We start from the raw sequence: 23585 nt of genomic DNA, 5'->3' as shown, positions 1-23585 counted from the left end.
GAATGTTCTACGTACTGCAAGGCCACCGACATCAATGAAAACTCTATCTGTTCCCCCCGGTATAAGCAGAGAGCACATGAACGTATAATACCAGATGCATAAGGGCTTTTGACGAGGGTCAGGCGAACACCAAGATGATTTACACACAAACAACAAACACTTAAAAGACAGAGCAAGAATGTATCTGTGCACGCTGCCAAGCAAACAGAATGTAAGCAGCTCAGAGATGAAGAAGAAGGACGGATGTCATTCTAAGAAACACTGCTGTTGTGCAGATCTGACCGTGTGTGTGTGTGTGTGTGTGTGTGTGTGTGTGTGTGTGTGTGTGTGTGTGGCCTAGCATTACTATACTTGTGGGGACATAAATCTGTTTACAGTCACTTGTGGGGACTCGCCTCCCGTATGGGGACAAAATGGAGGTCCCCATAAGGGGAATCATTAATTTTAGGGTGAAGACTTGGTTAGGGTTAGGCATGTGTTGGTTATGGTTAAGGTTAGGATAAGTCTCCAGGAAATGTATGTAAGTCAATTTAACATCTCCATGTATTGTGTGTGTGTGTGTGTGTGTGTGTGTGTGTGTATGTGTGTGTGTGTGTGTGTGTGTATGTATGTGTGTGTGTGTGAAACTGTATTCACATGTGATGAGTGGAGAACTGTTTGTGGAAGATTAGCATGTAACAGCTGGGTTCCTTCATATTTAATTCACATGTTTAGTGAGGACGTGCAATACATGACTTTTATTCTTATTTATGTCCTCGCTAAAAACACTCAATAACAAACTGCTCCATGAGTTTTCTGAGTGCAGTAAACCGAGTTTCTGTGGTCAGCGTCTAAATATGATCCTTGCCTTGACACCACAACGCCACGGTGCAACAGATGTGATGCTCTGCCACAGAACATTGGAGGTAAACAGCTGTGTGTGTGTGTGTGTGTGTGTGTGTGTGTGTGTGTGTGTGTGTGTGTGCGCGTGAGTGTGTGTGTGTGTGTGTGTGTGTGTGTGTGTGTGTGTCTCTGTAATAGGATTTTAAAGGGCAGATTGAGAGCTAAATGAAATCAGTGGGTCAGGGGCAGAGCGGTTAGCAGCAGACAGTAAACAGGTATCAGTGATTGATGCTATCAGCAGCTAGCTAAGTGTTCACTGGAGGACATGTTGACAGTGTGTGTGTGTGTGTGTGTGTGTGTGTGTGTGTGGGTGTGGGTGTGGGTGTGTGTGTGTGTGTGTGTGTGTGTGTGTGTGTGTGCGGCAACATGTTTTTTTTCCAGCCGACACAGATAATCGATAATCCCCTGCTTCTCCTGACTGATACAAATCAAATAACTGATAATTGTACTAATTGTATATATTGATTAAAAGTGTATACCCTGTAGTTTAAGCACACTGAGATATAAAAGGCTAAGTGGTCGTCAGCAAAGATGGATTATTATTGCTCTGATCTTACTAAATCAATCAATATTATTAACAAAAACAAAGACCAGCCTTCACTCGTCAATATTCATTTATTGTTTTTCTAATAATGTAAATAAAAAACCTTTGCAGATAGAAATGGTGGAGTTTTTCCCTTGTAAAAAATGTTTGCTTTAGTTGTTCTTCTCTCTATTTGTTGTGCATACTGCATCAGACTGTGTAGGCGTTGGCAATTTAGCTTCTTGTTATTAGCCTAAGATGTTAAGATTATGATTACATTATTGGAATAATACCTAATAGTACACATTTCGCATTATTGGTTGGTCATTGGTCACGGAGGCGTGTGGTGCAGTGGGTTGAGTGTCGGTGTTGGGATCAGGGGGTCACAGGTTCAAACCCCACTGCAGTCAGCATGTCGTTGTGTCCCTGAGACACTTCACCCCAAATGTACCTGCCCTGTTGTATATTCTTCATCACTGGTGTTGAACATGAATAAAAGCCTTTAGCTGATTCTGTTTAACCCTGATGTTGTGTTTGGGTCTCCTGTGATCCGTTTCAAGTTAAAATTATATAATAACTACGCTCTAGTTTTTTGTTATCGGAACAAGGCTTCAAAACACTACACTACAAAACAGATCTTGACAATTTTGCCAAGTCTGAAGGTTTCTAAAAAATAAAGTGTATCATTTGGTGTTCGGGTCTGGGGAGACCCAGCAGAATTGTTTTGGGCGACTCGAGGTCAAATTTGGCCCAATCAAGATTCATCTTTGACTTTAGACACCCCTCCCCCGCCGCCTCCATCCACTGTAACAATAATTTTTCGCAACATGCACCTGGTCTCCCCTCCCTCTGCCTCCCCCTCCCCCCACGGGAACTCTGCCTTTCTCAAAAAATATGTACACTAACACTTGACCCTGAGCACACACACATGCACGTGTGCAATATGTGGTGTAATGTGTTTTGGGGCCATAACATTAAATTACAACAGGATCGCACGGTTATGAATGCATTATAAGTTAGTTATGATGTAGTTGAAACAATATTGGTTGATAGTAAAAAAAAATAGTGTGTGTTTTGGACTGAGATAAATCATGGGTCAAAATGTGCCCGCGAACACAATGAACGGTAACAGCTTTCGAACACAACACAAGGGTTAATGAAATGAATCCCTTATACTCTAACTAGAGATGCAAATGTTATACCGATTGGTTGTCACATTCATTATCAGCACAACCCTTAAAGTAATTAACAAAATTGGTGACCTTGAGAGGCATAAATAATGCAGCATCTGTTATTAATATATTCTGTATTGATTGAACTCTTAACAGCGATTAATTTACTATGGATTACTCATCCCCAGCTGGTTAGGGTTAGTTTATGAGCTCTAAAAGTCAGGCAAAAACACATAAATCAACACTCAAGAGAAGATCAACATGTAAAACGTGAAGAAATACTGAGCGACAATTAATAAAACCGCAGCTTTAATTGAACTTATGCAACAAAACGTCTAATAAACTTGACCAATAAGCTTCTGGGGGAGGAAGAGTGCGGAATTTTCTGCAGTCTAGAAAAACACTGTTGGCACATTTATCTCTGTCATCGGCTCACACGAGAGCAAGAGACTGGAGCATCTGTCTCAATCCACACGCGCACACACACACGTGCACACACACACACACACACACGATGGTCTGCAGGAGCGCCAGACATCCCTCCTACAGACATACGTCGCCTCACACAGGACCGGCAGCCCAGTTTATCATCCAAGCTGTTCTCTGCATCCATCCCTCCATCACTGCTGTTAGAGGGTCACACACACACACACACACACACACACACACACACACACACACACACACACACACACACACACACACACACACACACACACACACACACACACACACACACACACACACACACACACACACACACACACACACACACACACACACACACACACACACACACACACACACACACACACACACACACCGTAAATTCCCTGGGGAGTGTTTGCCTCCTCAATTTCTGATTGCTGAAGCTTTGAGGGGGAGAAGGTGTGTTTATTGGTCAATGTGGAGAGCTGCGTTTGGACTGGTGTTGTTGTCTTGTGTTTGTTGCTAGCCTCCGCAGCTCCTCCCTCGGATTGATATGAATTACAGCGGGCCACATGCCTGCCGTTCACACACACCACAAATACTGCGGCTCCTGTTGATGTCATTAGCCTAAATGTGCGTGGAGCAGGTCAGACGCTGGTACACTGAGGAGAGCTAAAAGAGGGAAACACACGGCACATGACATCAACATTCCTCATGAAAAAAACTCCACTCTGTCTCTGTCCAGATACCAATCGTACAAGGAGGATGTGTCAGGTGATATATGGGGAAAGACTCGGACGCATGTGCACCAGCCACACACACACACACACACACACGCCTAAAAGATAAATTCCCTCAGGAGTGTTTGCCTCCTCAATTTCTGATTGCTGAAGCTTTGAGGGGAAGAAGGTGTGTTCATTGGTCAATGTGGAGAGCTGCGTTTGGAATGTTCCCACACACACACACACACACACACACACACACACACACACACACACACACACACACACACACACACACACACACACACACACACACACACACACACACACACACACACACACACACACACACACACACACACACACACACACACACACACACACACACACACACACACACACACACACAGAGTATTCATATGATATCACTAGATATGTGTTCTCTTCTGTCTCTTTACAGTCTTTTCAACATAGTTAATATATGGAGAAACTAAGTCAATACAATTGAAAATTAGATTTTTGGGATCATAGAAATGTGAAAATAGTGGGAAATTATTCTTGAGTTTTTTCAACAATAACCCAAGTAACTCAAACTGCCAAGATAAATAAAGTACAGAGTGTTTAACGTACAGTGTTGCCCTTTGAAATGTATTGAGAAGTAGTCAAATGCACCTCTGGAGTGTAAATAAGTGCACTAAATCTACGTAATTACATTCCAGCTCTGTGTGTGTGTGTGTGTGTGTGTGTGTGTGTGTGTGTGTGTGTGTGTGTGTGTGTGTGTGTGTGTGTGTGTGTGTGTGTGTGTGTGTGTGTGTGTGTGTGTGTGTGTGTGTGGAGCATTGAGTGTCTGTGTGGCAGACTGTGTGTGTGTAGCAGAGATAGTGTGTGTGTGTGTGTGTGTGTGTGTGTGTGTGTGTGTGTGTGTGTGTGTGTGTGTGTGTGTGTGTGTGTGTGTGTGTGTGTGTGTGTGTGTGTGTGTGTGTGTGTGTGTGTGTGTGTGTGTGTGTGTGTGTGGAGCATTGAGTGTGTGTGTGTGTGTGTGTGTGTGTGTGTGTGTGTGTGTGTGTGTGTGTGTGTGTGTGTGTGTGTGTGTGTGTGTGTGTGTGTGTGTGTGTGTGTGTGTGTGTGTGTGTGTGTGTGTGTGTGTGTGTGTGTGTGTGTGTGTGTGTGTGTGTGGAGCATTGAGTGTGTGTGTATAGCAGACTGTGTGTGTGTAGCAAAGATAGTGTGTGTGTGCCTGGCTCCGCAGCAGAACCTTATTTAGCTGCAACAATGCATCACAGCAGCCGACTGAGAGAGGAGGCATGCTAAATATTATCCCGGCCGGACGTCATTCTGCCTGGTGACACACACACGCACGCACACACGAGAGTAAAAGACTCTCAGTAGCTCATATGCTAAATATAGGAGCTGCTACTCGGTGTCATCTTCAATTTTAGGAAGGGAAATAATACAACAGGGTGTTTAGATTTGAGCGGTTACGATACGGAGCACCAAAACATTATTTTGTAGTATTTTCAAAACTATTTGAAATGCTGCTACTTGTTTTTGGTTTATTAACAGGCGGTTGCCTATCTATTTAATATGCAAGTATTTTGAATGCACTGTCCTTTTGTCTCAATCCAGTTTAATCCAGAATTCAAAATGTTTAGTGGCTCTTCTGTGACATGTCTCCATGCTTTAATGTACAAAAAGCTGGTTATTGTTCTCACCCTAAAGGGAGGAGGGTATGAGACACTGCCTTGTTCAGCTTCTCAATTCTGTCTATGCGGTATGTTGCATTTCCTTTCTTCACATGATAGAGAACATATTATCTTTGGAAGGATAAAACACAACTTTGTAGGACGTCGCTTTGTGCATTTTCCTTATTTGTTCCAACATTTTAAAAACAAAACTTTAATTTGAGTTATCTTGAAAGTATTCCACAGATTAATCAAATAATGAAAATCATTAGTCGTAGAATCCACAATCTTTATCTCAGAGCGACACACCCCTCATGCACACACACTTTTTCCAAAAAAACAATAGAGCTGCGGACAAGCACGTGCCGACCAATCGAGCGGCGGGAAACTCGGACGTGCACCAATCACAGGCGCGCGCACTGCCGCGGCGGCCATCTTTAGTAACAGGAGCCAGGGCTGACAAGTTTGGTCTATCATTTTGAGGCCCAGAAATTCCTGCATGTCTGCATACCACAGAAGAGAGGGGGAGCACAAAGGGAAGGAGCAGAGGGACAGAAAGGGAGAGAGGGAGAAGGGAGGGAGGATCTCTCACAAAAGGTGGAACGACAGGGAAGAGGAATGAGAGAGAGAGAGAGAGAGAGAGAGAGAAAGTATTTTTTCATCATGTATTTGCTCCGTCTGATGCTTTCTGCAGGCTTTCTCTACACATGACTAGACGTCTAGACATCACCACGTGTAGGTAAAAGTATTAAATGCATCCATTCCTCAGAGGGCAGCGAGGCCATCACAGTGAGGCGAGGAAGAGGAGGAGGAGGAGGAAGAGGATAGATAGACATACACACTGAAAAAACCTCCTAAATCCTATATTCAACGTTTCTGCTTTTAATCAAAAGTGAAGTATATCCTATGTAGTGTTCATGAAAGGACGAGGCGATGCATACTCTGGTCTTGTGCTGCAAATCTCTATACTGTTCAATAAAGACAGAGATAGAGAGCGGCCATTTTTACTGCAGCCTTATAACTCTGTCACCACTGCAGGAGGCATTCGGGAGAAATCGTTTTATATTTGTTCCTGCAAATATATATTGCCACTCAGGCCATCAGAGGGAAAGTGGAGGGACTTTATAGGCTTTGTGATGCTTTGCTTTTATACTAGAAGAAACACAAGTGGAGAGGTGGAGTGAAACCAAACCACTCGACAGAGTTTAGAGACAGCAGGAGGATCACAGGAAGCAGAGACTGATGGAAAAGAGACAACATGAGATGAATATTCAGCAAATAAAGAATAAAGCAGCCCTCAGATTGTCATATATTCATTTTACTAGGTTTTGTAGTTTCTAGTTTGTCTTGTGTAAATTAGGGCTGCTCAATTAATCGTATTTTAATCGCGATTACGATTATGGCTTGCAACGATTACGAAAATAACGTAATCGAAATAAAACGATTATTTTTTCTTATTACTTTATTTTTTGGTTTTTCAGTTGAATTATACTTAAAGTTCAGGGTAATCAACTGTTAAAAACATACTGTTAAAAACAAATTTCTCTAATAAATGGATGTTTTCAAAGTCAATGAATAATTAAAAATAGTCGAGCAGCCCTAGTGTAAATACTTTTTTTTTTTTTACCTCTTACAACTTATTTTCTTATGTTGTGTTTATGTTTGCACCACTATATACCAAAGCAAATTCCTATGTGTAAACGTACCTGGCAATAAACTCGATTCTGATTCAATGTAAGGGTGTAGTTTGAAGATTCATTCATAAAATCTGAATTTAAATCAAAATGTAAATGCTGAATTTCTAAACAGTCAATTCGAGGGACTTTTTTATAAACTTAAAAACACTTTTAAAACATGTTATTTTCCAAAAATCTTCAATTGTATAGAGAGGCGAAGTCCCGCCCATCTACTTCCACCCCATGGGACCTTATTTCGGAAAAATTATGTTTTGAAGTCAATGGAGAGAGAAAGATTATCTTTCGATCCCGTTTGAATTGTGCCATGAATTACACATATGATGTTTGTCAATCTTAAAAAATCATTTCCGTGTCAAAAAAGTCCCAGTTTGTTGTAAAACTGTTGAAATATAAGACTATGAAAACTACGCAACTAGAAAGACTACAAATCCCAGAATCCCGGTCCCGCATGCTGGCTCTCACGGAACCGACGGATTTCTTGTGTTGTACCAAAGTAAATGTGGACTGTGAAGCAAAATGTTTTCTCTCATAAGATTAACTTGTATTAACTCCTAAGGGGAAATTCAATGTCCTCTCGGTTAAAGTGCCTTTAGCAAATCGTAAAAGTAAAAACTATACGTAAGAGGAGTGAAAAATAAACACCCTGGAGACACACATTGTTTGTTCGTTTATCACTTCCTGTTTGAGGCCCATTATATCTCCCTGTGTGTCCCTGCTGCTGGGCAGAAAACACCACACACACACCTGTCCATCGGCACTTCCTGTCGCTGTGAGGCCTCCAGGAATGTGTGTGTGTGTGTGTTCTACCCTGTAGTTATGGCCAGCAAATGCCCCATTGGTTTCTGACCTCTGTCCCCTACCCCATCCTCTACTTACTCACCTCTGACCTGGGGGGGTCAACGCAGGGTCACCTTCTCCCAATAATGCACCCCCGCCCCACCCCTCGAGCATAGTATGGCCTTACATAGACAGGTCTCTGGACCGAACCATTACAGCCTGAGCGGGGGTGCTGGTCACCATCAAAGCTCCTTTACTGAGAATGATCCTCTGTTCCCAGACCCTTCACACACTCCGGGAGGGGCTGAGTGTGTTATTGTGCTAAAAGAATTCAATTAAATTCAAAACCTTTAGTTATTCAGGTGAAAACCCATTGAGATCATTGACCTCTTTTTCAATGGTGACCTGCTGCAAGTAGGTTCCAACATGAATACAAACATGACAGAAAAACAAAGAGGGCATCATATGGCATATTTACATTGACTACAGTTTGAATAGCTAGTAGCATTTACAGATACCAACAGAAAGAAGAAACCTGTTATGGTTCAAGGAAAAGGGGCGTTTCTAGAAAAGCCAAGGACATTCAGCGAAGAGAGAGAGCTGAGGATGGAGAGAAATACGGGGAAAAGTCGAACGCACAATTCATAGAAATGTTATCGAAACCGCATAACGACTAGAGTAACATTTAAATCTCAGGAAGCTGTATCATTTTCTTTTCAAGGCAACTACGCTTATGATAACGTGCATTTGAAAATAAAGCCTTTTAATCTTTGTGTACTTGAGTTGAGTTTGTTAGAGACTGGTCCGTAGCAGCATTACACCTGAAGAAGGACAAGTGTTTTAACTATGGGGGTAAAACATATAACAGAAAAGTATTTCAAAGTTGGTAAAAGCACAAAATGTTGACCCTTTTTTTCGGTTTCGCACCAATTTTTTGTTATGTGGTTTTAGGTTTTGTCTCTGTATTGTATGACCTTGATATCGAACATAATAAAGTGGATTTTAAGCTCTGACTCCTGGCAGTATTTTCCTTTAAAAGATGCATGATTTCAACTTTTCTTTCTTGAGCAAGCACACATGGTGAAAACATAAAGAAATAATCATTCCTGCAATCTCAATAGTCTCCTTTATCCAGACAATGTTGGAGCTCGGGTCCTAACAATAACAGCACAATAATAACTTCCATATGTAAGCTGTCAGATAAGCATGAACTCCACACCCCTCGCAGGAATACACTCCCCAACCTGTGGGAAACTCGCGCTTTCCCAAGAAGGTGATGTAACAACAACATTCTTGAGAACTTGAAACGTCCAAAAATCGCTCCCCTGGCCTTCAGACGGGCTTTCACACCAACGCGGTTCCAGGGCCGGTTCGGAGCTGGAGCCTGTGTGTGTGCCTGTTCACACCGCAGCGGAGCCGCCTCTTAGCTCCGGAATCCGGTTCGTTTCAAGCACCGAAAAATTGTCGGTCTAGAAGCAAGAACCGCATACGTCACGCTTGAACGAGATGAACCTGAGCTGACGGAGCATGAGCTTCACATCCTCCGAACACAGAGCACATTGAAGCTGCTGTTTACTTTACAGCGAGTCGATGATGTACAGGGAGACAATGCACAATACGTTTCCAATACATATTTTCATTGATGTATTAAATGCATAAATACTCCGTTATATTAATATTTAATCTCTGTTGTTCTTTTTTCTTAATGCCACTTAAAGGGATTGAGAAGTGGGTTGCGGATGTTTTTAGTTTAGTTTACACACTTATGCTGCTTTTGTTGAATCCTATTCTCCAAATGTATGTATGAATGTATTGATGCATGTTGTTTACAAGTAGTGTCGTACACTTAACATGGATGTATAAACTCTTCCTAAATCATTACAGCTTTTGATATTTTGACCAGCTTTCATTTTTTTGCAAATAAATCTTCTAAATGACCACACACACACACACACACACACACACACACACACACACACACACACACACAACACACACACACACACACACACACACACCTTGGGTTTGCATTTGCTGCAGCGTGCAAAGCGTTTAGTGAAATAAACATTTGCAGCCGGTTGTCGTTCCTGTTAAACGGATCTGCAGAGCTGTGATCAGGGGCGGACAGGCCATCGGGACGTTCCGGACTAATCCCGATGGGCCGGTATTGAAGTAGGCCGGTCGGATGATGTGGGCCGGTCGGATAAGTCACTCGCACCCCCCCCCCCGTCGACAATTTACTAGCGGTATTTGCTTGCGGTACAGAGGTGGGCCGGCGGTACCGAAGTGGGCCGGTCGAGAGTCCCGGGCTGATTTGTAGTCCCAGTCCGCCCCTGGCTGTGATCCATTCATCTCACTTCTCTTCCCTTTCATTCTCACATGTAAATAATACCCCCCCTCACTCTCCCCTGGCCTCCCCCCGGGGCTCAGCAGTAGGAAGTGTTTTGGACAAAGGCAGGAAGTAATGAGGAAGTCCTTTCAGACTCGTCAGTAACGACCTGCCAACATGCAGCTCACACTCTGACCCTGGCTGGAAAACACACAGCAGACCCTCGCTGCACAGAAGGACTCAAACTATCACCAGTTTAGAGTCTACTTCTTAACCTCTCCTTGTCCTACGTCTCAAATACACCGCTTTTACCTGGACGTGCAAATGCAAAAACTGAAATGTACACTTTTTCATTTCAAAATGTTATTAAGTGCCTTTCTTAATTAGCTGGGTGTCATACACTGTAAGGTGCATGAGTTCAATGCTTCGACATGACAAATAAACACAGGTATTAACATCCTGACAGTGTTAAACATACACACATCAAACAATAAATATATACGATAAATACAACATATCTATATATAGATTTGAGTCAGTAACTAAATAAGTAAATACAGGATTAGAAATGTGTCAAACCGAAGTGTAGTAACTGTAGAAGTGTGTGTCAGTGTTCAACAGTATTCAGCTCATGTCTCTAAAAGCCGTATTTTCATCTCTAAAATATAATTTTTCATCTCTAAAAGCAATTTTTCGTCATTAAAAGAGCTTTTTCGTCTCTAAATGCTGTTTTCCGTCTCTTAAAGCAGTTTTTGGTCACACAGATGATATGACATGTGGTTAAACTCATTGCCCGCCCCCTGATTGGCTAAAGCGTTCACCACCAGCAGTACGGTGAATTCTGTGCGGCAGAATGAAATCTGTGCGTTCCCATGGCCCACAATGCCTTCTTTCCCCACCGCTGTTATCCAACCACCACCTCTCTACAGCCTGGCCTTGCTGAGAGCAGCATGTGTTCTTTGAAACATACCCAGAGCGTTGTTGTGAAAGATAAGGACTGTCGTCTCTTTCTCTACAAACTGCGGCAACAGCACACATACATCTTGTCGCAGACTCGTGTCCTCAGAAGCCCCCCCATCCTCTCCTCATCTCTACAACCAGCAGCCAATCATATGCCAGTAGAGTGGGCAGCGTGCTCCACTTGTGTGTACTCCACTTGGCCCTGTGTGTGAGTCTGTGTATATGTTGTGCACATGTCTATCTGAATGTGTACTGTTACAGTTGAGTGTATGTGTTTGTGTTAGTGTGTGTGGAGCAGGAAGTGGGAGTGCCCATCCATTGATCAGCTGGAGGAAAGAGTTTTACAGATTTCCCCGGGGCGCCTGGCTAGCACTGCACACACTGAGAGAGAAACACACACACACACACACACACACACACACACACACACACACACACACACACACACACACACACACACACACACACACACACACACACACACACACACACACACACACACACACACACACACACACACACACACAACTGATGCCAGCTTATCAAAGTTAATTTGGATTTGTGAACAAGGATGCAAGAAGGACGCCAGGAAGGAAAACACAAGAGCACAGTGACTAACTCTGCCTCTCCATCTGTCGGTTTCTATCACTGCTTCCCCCTTTTAAGATATTCATAGTGATTCAAACACCAGTGTGTGTGTGTGTGTGTGTGTGTGTGTGTGTGTGTGTGTGTGTGTGTGTGTGTGTGTGTGTGTGTGTGTGTGTGTTTGTTTAACCACCACAAATGGACATCATTAAAGAGGTGCTTGTCTATGGAAATGAAACAGGACAGATGAGGACGCTGTGTGTGTTCTGAGTGTGTGTGTGTGTGTGTGTGTGTGTGTGTGTGTGTGTGTGTGTGTGTGTGTGTGTGTGTGTGTGTGTGTGTGTGTGTGTGTGTGTGTGTGTGTGTGTGTGTGTGTGTGTGTGTGTGAGAGTGTATCACTATCAGGATCACATCACTACATCACTTGTAATTCACTTTACTCCTGACCTGGAGCAGAGGAGGAAATTGGAAACAATTCAAATACTATCATCGGAGTGTGTGTGCTCTACTTTCCCTTTTTAACTGAGCACAAGGAAGTGAAAAGGTTCACATGATCAGGGCAAATTAATGTAATTCAAAATACTAATGTGATCCTAACGGCAAAAAAATCCTTTTGGTCGTATAAGTATAGTCCTTCTGTGAACTTAAGAATACAATTGTTTACGTTTTTGACCGTTTCTTATCTTAAAATAAAAGATCAATCAAAAAACACGTTTAAATAAACATTATAAAGTTTAACAAAAAATGTGTATAAAATATTTAAAAAACAATACAAATGTTTATATAAACATTAGTTGAAGTAAGAATATGAAATTCAAAGATAAAATAAATGTATTTATAGAAAACACACGTATAAATGAGAATGTTCAATACAACATTTTAATAAAATAAATACAAATATTTGTTATTTAAAAAAAACTAGATCAATAAAATGTCCAAGAAGTATACAATTAGATCAAATAAAATATTAAAAAGTTAAAGTAAGAATAAAATGTAACTTATGTATATTACAATATACAGTATGCAGTCATAAGTATGAATCAGGTATTAATGCTGAATGTTAAATAAGTCCTATGGTGCCATGACTCACATGTAATATATCACGTTATCACTAATACCCATCCTCTATAGAGCGGTGCAGGGATGACGTATTTACCCTGAAGGAAGCTGCTGGTTCCCTCGACAAAAAAGCAACGGGTTTCTCCATAGGATTTTGGAAAATAGCTCGAAATAAGATCTGTGGAAAACAAACCTGTTGAATGAACGTTTTGTTCAGCCGGATAATCTCCATGTCTACCCTACTTTTATAATTTTCAAATCATAAATCTGACCTCCAGAAGCAAAATGCTAACGTTATGCTATAAAGGGACTACAGCCGAGTATAGCAGCACGACTTCAACGTCACGGCAACTTAAGATCCATATTCAAAAATACAGATTCTAAATGGTACAAGTTGAAGCGTTTCACAATCACCATATTCAAATCCCAATCAAAAACCCACCAGTTCAAATCTGCTTACTCACTGTAGTGCTTCCCATTATATGTTTCGTTTGTGTCCACTTGACTGTCTCCTCCATGATTTCCTGTTTGTGTTTTTATCATGTTCGATTGCCCATTAGCCTTTTCTTTTTTTAACAAATTGTACGGTGTCCTTGGGTGTCATGAAAGACGCCTAAAAATAAAATGTATTATTATTATTATTGTTTGTTTGAACAGTTTGTAAGAGGCAGGGACTTGCTTTCAAGCAGAACAGGGCTAAAAACTTAGCGGGAGCGTTTACGTGTTCGTGGTAATGACGTACAACGACCTCGACAACTTCTGTAGTCCTATTCAGCCACTTGGTAACAACCATCGTTTTTCAGACACGTCAACTCTTCAAGAACCCCCAGTGGGGTCACTGCTGATGCATTTAATGTCGTAGAACAAAACGTGATCCGTCTCTTAAATGTGTCTCAACCACAGACCTTAGTTCCAGCTAGTTTCCTAAACCCTATGGAGAGATCCCGTTGACTGAGACGAGGGAACAGGAAGTGGTAAAATGCTAACTCACTTCCGGGTTTTAGGACTCGTCACTGCACCACAGAAGTTATTCAGTTTACTGTAAAACAAGCTCCCACTTCCAGTCAGTGAAGAAAGTAAGATAGTGTTTCTGGCTCGTGTCGCCTTTCACAAAAAAAAAAGCATCTGTGCCAGAGTTCAAGTGGCCTCACGCCTTTTAGGGAAAAAAAATGTTGACACATGAAATGAATTTGCTAATATATCCTTAAGGGATTACTCTGTGCACTTTCATTTCGTCCTCATGGCATGAACTTCCTCCTCCTCCTCCGCTGTGACTCCATATCTGAGTAAAGGTTGTTGCTGCAAGCGTCACATTTAATGAAGCGTGCACAATGCCAGTATCTAACTCTGTAACCATGCCAACGGAATGCACATGTGGACATGTATAGTTTACAATATGTACATTATATATATTATTATTTACAGGCCATAGACAGAGCAGATAGTGCTGGAGTGTAAAAGTAGGTAAGTGTTATATGGGTTTTGGCTACATGCACTAAAACCTCTAAAACATTACAAAAAGCATAATAGGGCCCCTTTAACTGGCAGAAAACGACTTAATTTGAAAACAATTCCACCATATTTGGATATGTTGTTTGTCTCTCCTATTTGTATAGTTAGTTAAACATCTTTTAAATGTCCTTATAATAAATGCAGTTCCCATCCCTGCTCCAGAGGCCTGTTCAGAGACCAGCAGTCTGATGGTCAGAGCCTCGCTGAATGACGCACGTTGATCCATTTAGAGCGACCACCGGTTCAACCTGTGCTGCCGTGACGCTCGGAAAGTGTGTAATGGAGAGAAGGCACTTTTCTGTGTGTGTGTGTGTGTGTGTGTGTGTGTGTGTGTGTGTGTGTGTGTGTGTGTGTGTGTGTGTGTGTGTGTGTGTGTGTGTGTGTGTGTGTGTGTGTGTGTGTGTGTGTGTGTGTGTGTGTGTGTGTGTGTGTGTGTGTGTGTGTGCATGTGTGTGTGTCTGAAAACAATCTCAGCAAACAACAAAGCATGTAGGCACAGGCGAGGTGAACTCTGACCTGGAAAGCTTTCTCTTCTCCTGTGTGTGTGTGTGTGTGTGTGTGTGTGTGTGTGTGTGTGTGTGTGTGTGTGTGTGTGTGTGTGTGTGTGTGCGTGTGCGTGTGTTGGGCCTCGTTGACAGACAGACTTTATCTCATCATGAGATCCACTGTTTGCCGCTTTCTCTTCTCTCTGTGTGTGTGTGTGTGTGTGTGTGTGTGTGTGTGTGTGTGTGTGTGTGTGTGTGTGTGTGTGTGTGTGTGTGTGTGTGTGTGTGTGTGTGTGTCTGTTATTTTCCTTCAGGATGAAAATTACCAGTGATTAGAGCAGAAATTAAGCATGCAAAGTAAAGTGGGAAAACAGGAAGGAGTGGCGTTACTACTAGTGACGGGAGTTATATAAATGTAAGGGTTTCACATATTGTCTGAAAAATCTAAAATATTGCGACATTTACATATTTATCTGAATATAAGGTTTATAAAGAAAACCATTACAGGGTGGCAGAACACAACAGGAAATGGGATCCATTAGATTAGCTCTAATTAAGAATGGGATTATATACAAAAATATATTCTTGGATCAATCGTACTGCCCACCTAGTTATTCAAAATGTTGAGACGATCCTACTAGTTCTGTTTTGTCTTCTGTTATTTGTTTAATATTATAACTTTGTGAGATTTGAGTGGGATGGTATGGTCTTCTTCTGCGTCCTTTGTCCCTGGCCTGTGATAAATAACACAAAAAAAAAAGTAATATCTCCTCTCCTTGGAAATCACTGTTTCTGGGCGTTTCTTTCTCCTGTCACATCTACTCACTGCGGCCTCGTTCTTCACCACAATATATAAGTCCTATGAGCCCTGCGCCTCTGTGGAAACAGGTTGGGAATAAAAACTGTATTTTGTACAATAAATATCACATTAAAAATGTCATGAATCCATATAAAAAAAATAAAATAAAAAAAAAGTCATTATTTTTACAAAAACAGGAATGAAAATAGAATCTATATATGAAACGTTTCCCCAGGATCCCACAAGTGTTACCAATAGTGTTGAGAAGCGGGGGCTCCACATGCGTTACATATGGAAGTATTTATATTTTTACAACCTCTACTTACAGCCTCTCCTCCACTGTGTAAACAACCTGCAGTCAGTCAGAGTTTCACTCAACTCCTGTCACGTGACTCTTTGGCCGAGTCATTTATGGCTTCCCAGTTGTGCAGAGGAGGAGCAGAGGAGTGATGTTTTTTTAAACAGCATTTGGTGACTGCATCAATATTAAATAGAACATGAAGAATAAAGTGTTTTTTAAAGAAATGTCATGACTTGAAAGGATGAGTTGTTTATCAGACTTTTTCGAAACCAAAACCAAAGACAGCATAGAGCCGGAAAAGAACAATTAAATTCCTTCCTACTTATTAACCAAACCGCTCCTACCCAAGCTAACATTATCAGTATTTAAAGTATGTCAGCTCACAATCTAAGTCAATTAGGAGTCAATTTACCCCTCTTTGATGCATCGTGTGCGAACATCTGGTGAGAGGTTGCATGTCTTTGATAGCAGGAGCCACTGATCCATTAACCTCAATGAACCAGGAGGTATTTTAACACATGTAGCTAAAATTAGGGCTGCATGATAATGGACATGTTATTCAAATCGCAATATGCACTAGGACAGGGGGGTCAAACTCAAATACACAGTGGGACAAAATTAAAAAATGGCTACTAGTGGAGGGCCGGACTGGTTCAATGTTTATTGCAGAACTTATTGAAATGAACTTATTGCACATATTAAACCTGGAACTAACAAAGCTTAAATGATTGCCTATAAAAACAACATTAAACATTAAATAATCAGTTGCATTCATTTCTTATGGCTCTATCTGCAGCTTTTCCAGAGTCATTTCTTATGAGTACATTTTCCCACAGGCCAACAACAGCTTCAACAAAACTATTTCCCTCAAAGAACAAACCAAACATGCCCTGTTGTCGTGAGAGACAAAGTGCAGAAGGAAACATCCATTAAACTCAGTGTGCTGCTCTGTGATGCTAGCTCAGATACTTGGCATCTCATCTCGGGTGCAAGGTCATCAATGTTTGGGCTCAGGCTCTGAGCTGAGGAGACCCTCAGGGTTGAGTGAAGGTGTGTGTGCAATATACCGGCGGGCCAGATCTAATAGTAATTACAAATTATCCCGCGGGCCGAAATGAAATCCACCAGGGGCCTGATTTGGCCCCCGGGCCTTAAGTTTGACACATGTGCACTAGGGCAATATCAAAATTGCAGGATACACAATATTTGTTAAGGGTAAATATGTGTTTGTTGTTCCAACAGCAGAGATATCACACCCTACAAACTTTATTATATAGACTTGTATATTCACTGTAAACGTTTCCTTTTGGAACAGATGCTCTTAAAGAAACACAGCATAGATCATCGAGATAATTATGATTTAAAATTAATCTCTCCAATATTGTGCATCATTTCGCAATTGCAAAATCAGTCAAAATAATCGAAATTCATTATTGTTTCCCAAAAAATGCTTCCAATCCAATGACATAGTATAACACCAGTTGCACTAGTGGTTGCATATTTTGTATATGTTCCTCAATATTCATCCTTTAGGAAATACGTATTTGTATTCTGTTGTGCATTGGGTTATTGAGTGCAGAGCAGATGGGCTTGTGTTAAAATCACTACTCAACAACATTTATTCTGGTTCTGTCCTCTTAAGAAACGCATTGAGGCTTTTTTTCGAATATATGATGCCTTGAAAAAATAAATAAAGCCGACTCCCATCCTTGATCGATGCACTCTGCTGTCCCGAGAAAAAAGAACGCAACCATCAACAACAAAAACAGTGACAGCTTGTAAACTGCAGCAGCCTGAGAGCACTCGACAACATTACGCCTGCTCTGACCTCCAAACAGACACCTTCACAAAGTAGTACACACACACACAAAATATACATGAGTGACACACACACACACACACACACACACACACACACACACACACACACACACACACACACACACACACACACACACACACACACACACACACACACACACACACACACACACACACACACACACACACACACACACACACAGTGGTTTTCCTGCTTGTAAGGAGCATGTGTAAGATCAGAGGAATGCAGACTCTCCTTGGCTCTAACCTAAGGCGAGTGGAACCCTGTAAAAAACACAACAAAAACAACGCCACAGTTTCCACTCACACATAAACTTTAATGTTCCATCTAATGTCCCTCTGCACACACACACACACACACACACACACACACACACACACACACACACACACACAATACATAAACGTATTATACACTGTTCCTTTGGACATCTGTTCATCCCATCTATCCACATATGTATATATTAATAGAGCATACGTATATTTTCAGCTGTCAATTATTTAAGTTAACATTCTTTTTTATTCTATGCATTTTATTTTATTTTTCCTGAAACATACTTTCACCATAATGTTTACTGCACTTTGTATTCTTCCATTTTGTTATTTCTTTCTTTTCTGTTCACCATATTATACGTTGCATAGTTGGAGACTTTAGATTTCATTGCCAGAACTACACTATAACTATTGTGTACATGACAAACAAAGCCTTGTAAATAAGCATATCATTCCGATCTAGAAACAGCACGGTTCAAGGACTCATTTGGCTTCTGCAGGGAAAGAACAGTTCAAACCGCGGCCCTCACCTCCAGTGGGGACACGCACCTGAACACACATATATCACACACACGCATTTACAGTAAGTGTACACAAACCATGCCCCTGTGTGTGTGTGTGTGTGTGTGTGTGTGTGTGTGTGTGTGTGTGTGTGTGTGTGTGTGTGTGTGTGTGTGTGTGTGTGTGTGTGTGTGTGTGTGTGTGTGTGTGTGCCCTCCCTGGGGGCAGACAGCATTGCATCATGTTCTAGAAATGGCTCCCGCTTCGACACACACTCCTGACTGAAGTGAAGTCACATGACCCGCTGCTGCTCGTCATACCTGCTGTGGCCCCGCGGCCCCTCCCAAACTCAGGAGACATGAACACACACGCACAACAGGTCGTTTGCATACACTCAGTCCACATTCTTTTTTCTTTTAATGGTCGGGAGGTTTCTCTTTGAAATCAGCGCCGGTAGTAATCAAGCGTCTCAACGCAGGAGGGAAAACTGTTAGTGAGGGGAATTACCAAAGGGATTAAAGAGGAAACTGAGCATGCAGGGACAGTGGGAATACAAGGAGAAGTGGGTGTTACTACTGTTGGAAATTAAATGCAAATTCGGGGAGTGACTATTGTCTGAGAAACAAAAATATTGGTACATCTTTCACAACTTTGGGGCTCTTTTAAGCAACAGGAAATGCGCCAAAATTAAATGTCCTCTTCCAGTAATCAACACCTTCAAAATGAGTCATTCAAAAGTGTACTACAGCTGTCTCAAAATGTTTCAACGTGTGCAAACATCTGAATGTGTGAGATATATATTATGCATTTGTTCCTAGATAATCCTAAAAATAACTCTCCATGCTTTATTTCACCCCAAATGTAGCCTTGCCTATACCTCACCTATTAAACTAATTGAATGCTTTACACAAGATTGGAACTGTAAGACATTGTATGTGTGTACAGGACAGGGACACACTCAAATAAAAGTATTTCTTGTATTTCATTCCCGACAGTGATCTCTGGCAGGAAGTGGAGGAGCCAGCGTTATGTGCGGTGCAACAGTCGCTGTTAAAGTATAAACATGGCCGAGGTCGCTGCGCTTTGAACGTTAGCCCTTCAGTCAGAAGCAGAGGAGAACAAAAAACAACACAAGCTATAATCGCCTTGGAAAAATAATAAGCATTCTCTCCATGCGTCTCACAATAGAAGCCTCTCTGTGTTTATGGGAGGAAAGACTGACCGGCCGACACACTGGCTGCAGCCGAGCAAACCCACAGCTTGTTTGAGAAAAATATGAAAAATGTTTAACAAACAATGTGCTTTGCTGTGTTCCTGTCAATCAAATCCCTCCTTCATCACATGCTTCCCTTATTAGTGTAGTTTCCAACCCGGATATTTTGAGTACCCCAAAGTTTTATGATAGAAATATAAGGACGGGTTCCAAGCAAACTGCCTGATGCTAACTTGCATATGCACAATTAGCATAAGCATAGCACTAGTGGCATTATAGACTATGTGGACTATAATTAAAAATGGCTTGGCTTGGACAGTTTTGGGGTTATTGAGGATGCTGAGTCCATTTCTGACATTCTCAGGATCAAAAATGGCAGTTTTAACCAGAAAGCGGTCATATTTGTACTCTCTGCGGGCTGATTTTGACTACAATGAATAGTGTTGCTACCATTGGATATAGAGAGCACAAGATGAAAATTATTATCTCTACTGTGAACAATTATTTTTCAGATAAATAGGCAGTATGTCCAATCCAAATGAGTCCCATAAATCTTCCAAATCAACCCAAGATATATCAAAATCAGCCCCACCAAGAGTACAAATGTTGGTATTTTCTGGTTAAAACTGCCGATTTTGATCCTGAAAATGTCAGAAATGGATGTAGCATCCTCACTGACCACCAACATCACACCAAAATTGTCCTAATAGGTCCAGCCATTTTTGTTATATTTCCCTCATATGCTAAATAATGCTAATTAACGCTACTTATAGTAATGGTGCAAATTGCCCAACATATGCAAGTGAGCATCTGGAAGTTTTGATATGCTGAGGGGCCCCTACTACACATTTCTATCATAAGACTTTGTGGTACTCAACATTTCTAAGTTCACAAATAGACTCTGTCAAATAGACTATATTATTCTACCTGTGAGTCAAATCCTATAATTACAGATCAATTTCCCACAATGCTCCAGTCAATGAATGCTAATCAGAGGGACCCCCGCCTGCTGATATGAGGAGCAGCCCTCCACATCGCAGAAATCATTACAGAAACCATTTGCCATGAAAACAGCCGTCGTCTAAATTGATTTGTGGGAGGAAAGAACATCTCCAGTGCATATTATCATTATGTGTCTCAATGGACCGTTTTACAATGTGATGGATTCTGGAAAAGGTGCTACGCTATCATGTGTGCACGTAACAGCCAGTCAATATGGAGACTTCTACACACAGCGTTACAGTTAAACAGAGAGTATCCGACCGGTTTAACACCTCACAACAAACGGCTCTCTAATCAAATGACGGAGACATTTGACACAACCGCTGCGGATGTAAACAGGAAGTAAAATGACACTCATGGAGTCAGTTAGTTAGAGCTGTGGGGATGTAACTCAAGCTTTGGTTTGTACCCTGTATTATTTTACATCGTGACAAATTGGATTTATTAAAACGTTTGCAGAATAAGCAATTAGCAGTTCCTCTTTGCAATGAACCCAGGGGTGTAAAGATCACTCTCAAAAAGTGACTTTGATACTAAGGAGGCTGTGGCTCAGTGGATAGTATGATGGACTTCGAATCAGGGGATAGCAAGTTCGAGTCCCACTGCAGTCAGCATGTCGTTGTTTCCCCGAGACTTTGTAGTTATAAGAACAGTATTTTTAGGACTTTCGAAGACCATGTGTCCAAATTTGCGTCTTTTATAAAAAATGTTTTCCAAAGAGGGCAGAGCTAATGATATCCAAAGATATTAGAAAAAGCACAAAATGACATCACTCTAGTTATTGGAGGGGAAGCTTGTTTCTGAACGCGGCTTATAGACAGGAAGTATCGTAGCAAAGAACAAAAAAATACCATTTGCTTGGTTTTAATTAGCCGAGCAAACGCGGGATGTTGCTGCCGGTCGTACTTTTATCTCCATACACTTCCTCCTCGCTGTATGGCTGTCAGACGAAGCCTTGCCAGCTCATCCATACAAAGTGTGCATGATTGGGGCTCATCGTGAAAAAAAATGTCTAACAAATATATAGTAGCACAAACACATATTCAAAACCAGGGAGGATTGCTAGTTTGGGTAATTCAACAACTTTGATACTTTGTGTAGATATCATAGTCATAGAAATGAATGTGGACACAGGCCTAAAGCAGATAAATGGACGACTAGATAGACTATTCTACACAGTTTCTATTATATTCTCAGAGTTTCCCACAAAATTTGATTCTATTTGTGGGGGCACCGCACCCCCCAAAAATATAATTTACAATTTAGGCATTTATTAGGCACTTATTCCAAAGTGACTTACAATGACCAATTACAGGGACATTCTCCCAGGAGTAACCGAGGGCTAAGTGCCTTGCTCAAGGGCACACTAGTAGTGGTGTTCCAGGCAGGATTTGAACTCGCAACCTTCCGATCATCAGCCCACCTCACAATCCATTAGACCACCAACAAAAAAAATAGAATTTAAAAAAAAAAAAAAAAAAAAAAATTAATAATATATATATATATTTTTATGAGATCTATTTGTGGTGGACGATATTTAATTGTGGTGGCTCGTGTATAAACACTGATTCTGTTTATTGCACTATTTTATCTGATTTATTGTGTTGCACTGTTGGAGGAGCCTGTGACCTAAGATTTGCATTGTCATAACTACACTGTAGCTATGTACACATGACAATAAAAGCCTTGAAACTTGAAGCTAGTGACCTCAGCCATAGCGTATCCTAGTGAAGTGTAAGTCACCATGAACCCTACATGATGGGAGCAAAGGAGGAACAAACAACAGTCTCTCCGCTGTTTAAAGCAGATTAAAACACACTTACTTCTCTGGCAGTGGCTCTGGGACCAGCAGCGGCCCCTGAAGTGTCCGTTGATGGTGTTCTGCTGGCAGACCGTCTGGCCCTGGGCGGTGCCGGGACAAACGTCTCCGCACTCCCTGTCGTTCTTGTTGGCCACGATGTAGTTGTCCTCCACCGAGTCGGAGATCTTGGCCCAGTCCAGCGTGGCCAGGTAGCAGAGGTCGGGGTTCTTCTCGATCCGCACGGCACCCCGCGTGATGTTCATGAGGCTGTGCAGCCCCACCTCCTTCAGCTGCAGCATCTCGTACACCACCAGGGCGTAGTTGAAGAAGAGGCTGTTCCCCCGGACCACCGTGAGGTTGGGGAAGAGCTCTCCGAGGGTCTCCAGGCCGTAGACCCGGAACATCAGCACGTAGTCCGTCACCACGCGCAGCTTCGGGTAGCTGAGGCCCCGGAAGTCCTCCGTCTTGGTATTGAACATCAGCAGGATCTTCAGGTGGCCCTCGATGATGGTGCAGTTCTCCAGAGACTGCAGGTTGGTCACATTGTTACGGATGTCTTTGCTCGGGCAGACTGTGAGGAAGAAGGGGAAGGAGATGTGAGAAACTTTGATAAACCAGAAATACAGGTCAAATGAATCATCCAAGATATGCTTTGTGTTTACTGGGGCTGAAACTCATGTTTTCTTTCATAACGTTGATAATTCTTTCTTCTGCTACACTTATATTATTAGTATTATATTGTTTTAGAATTGGATTCTTTCAGATGTGTGTGGTCCAAAGAGTTTAAATAACTCCAGAGCATTTGCAGTACAACGGTCAAAGTGTATTGAAAAAAGATTGAAGTGATAATTTCCAAGGTACATGTTTTTATCAAACCAAATATTCAGTTTATTCCAAATATGAACCAGACCTAAAATACAGGTAAAATGAATTATCCAAGGATTTCTATGTTTTATTTCATAACGTTGATATTTGATATTTCTTTCTCATGCTACACTTATATTATTATACTATTGTAGAATTTGATTATTCCCGACTT

The 23585-nt window shown here is 41.6% G+C and overlaps 1 protein-coding gene across 1 annotated transcript; it reads right to left on the bottom strand.

Annotated features, from left to right (window-relative positions):
- Positions 1–2297: 2297 nt before the first annotated feature.
- On the bottom strand, positions 2298–23224 carry LOC307019846 (insulin receptor-like; the record flags this gene model as incomplete). Its single annotated transcript, XM_079650949.1, has 3 exons — positions 2298–3203; positions 22569–23117; positions 23209–23224. The coding sequence occupies 3 exons, from the start codon at positions 23222–23224 to the stop codon at positions 3139–3141; spliced, it is 630 nt and encodes a 209-aa protein (XP_079507075.1). The 3' UTR covers positions 2298–3138.
- Between the last annotated feature and the right edge of the window lie 361 nt (positions 23225–23585).

The sequence above is a fragment of the Notothenia rossii genome, assembly GCF_949606895.1.
Source record: "Notothenia rossii genome assembly, chromosome: 1".
Lineage (NCBI taxonomy): Eukaryota > Metazoa > Chordata > Actinopteri > Perciformes > Nototheniidae > Notothenia > Notothenia rossii.
This window is presented reverse-complemented; position numbering and strand designations above follow the sequence as displayed.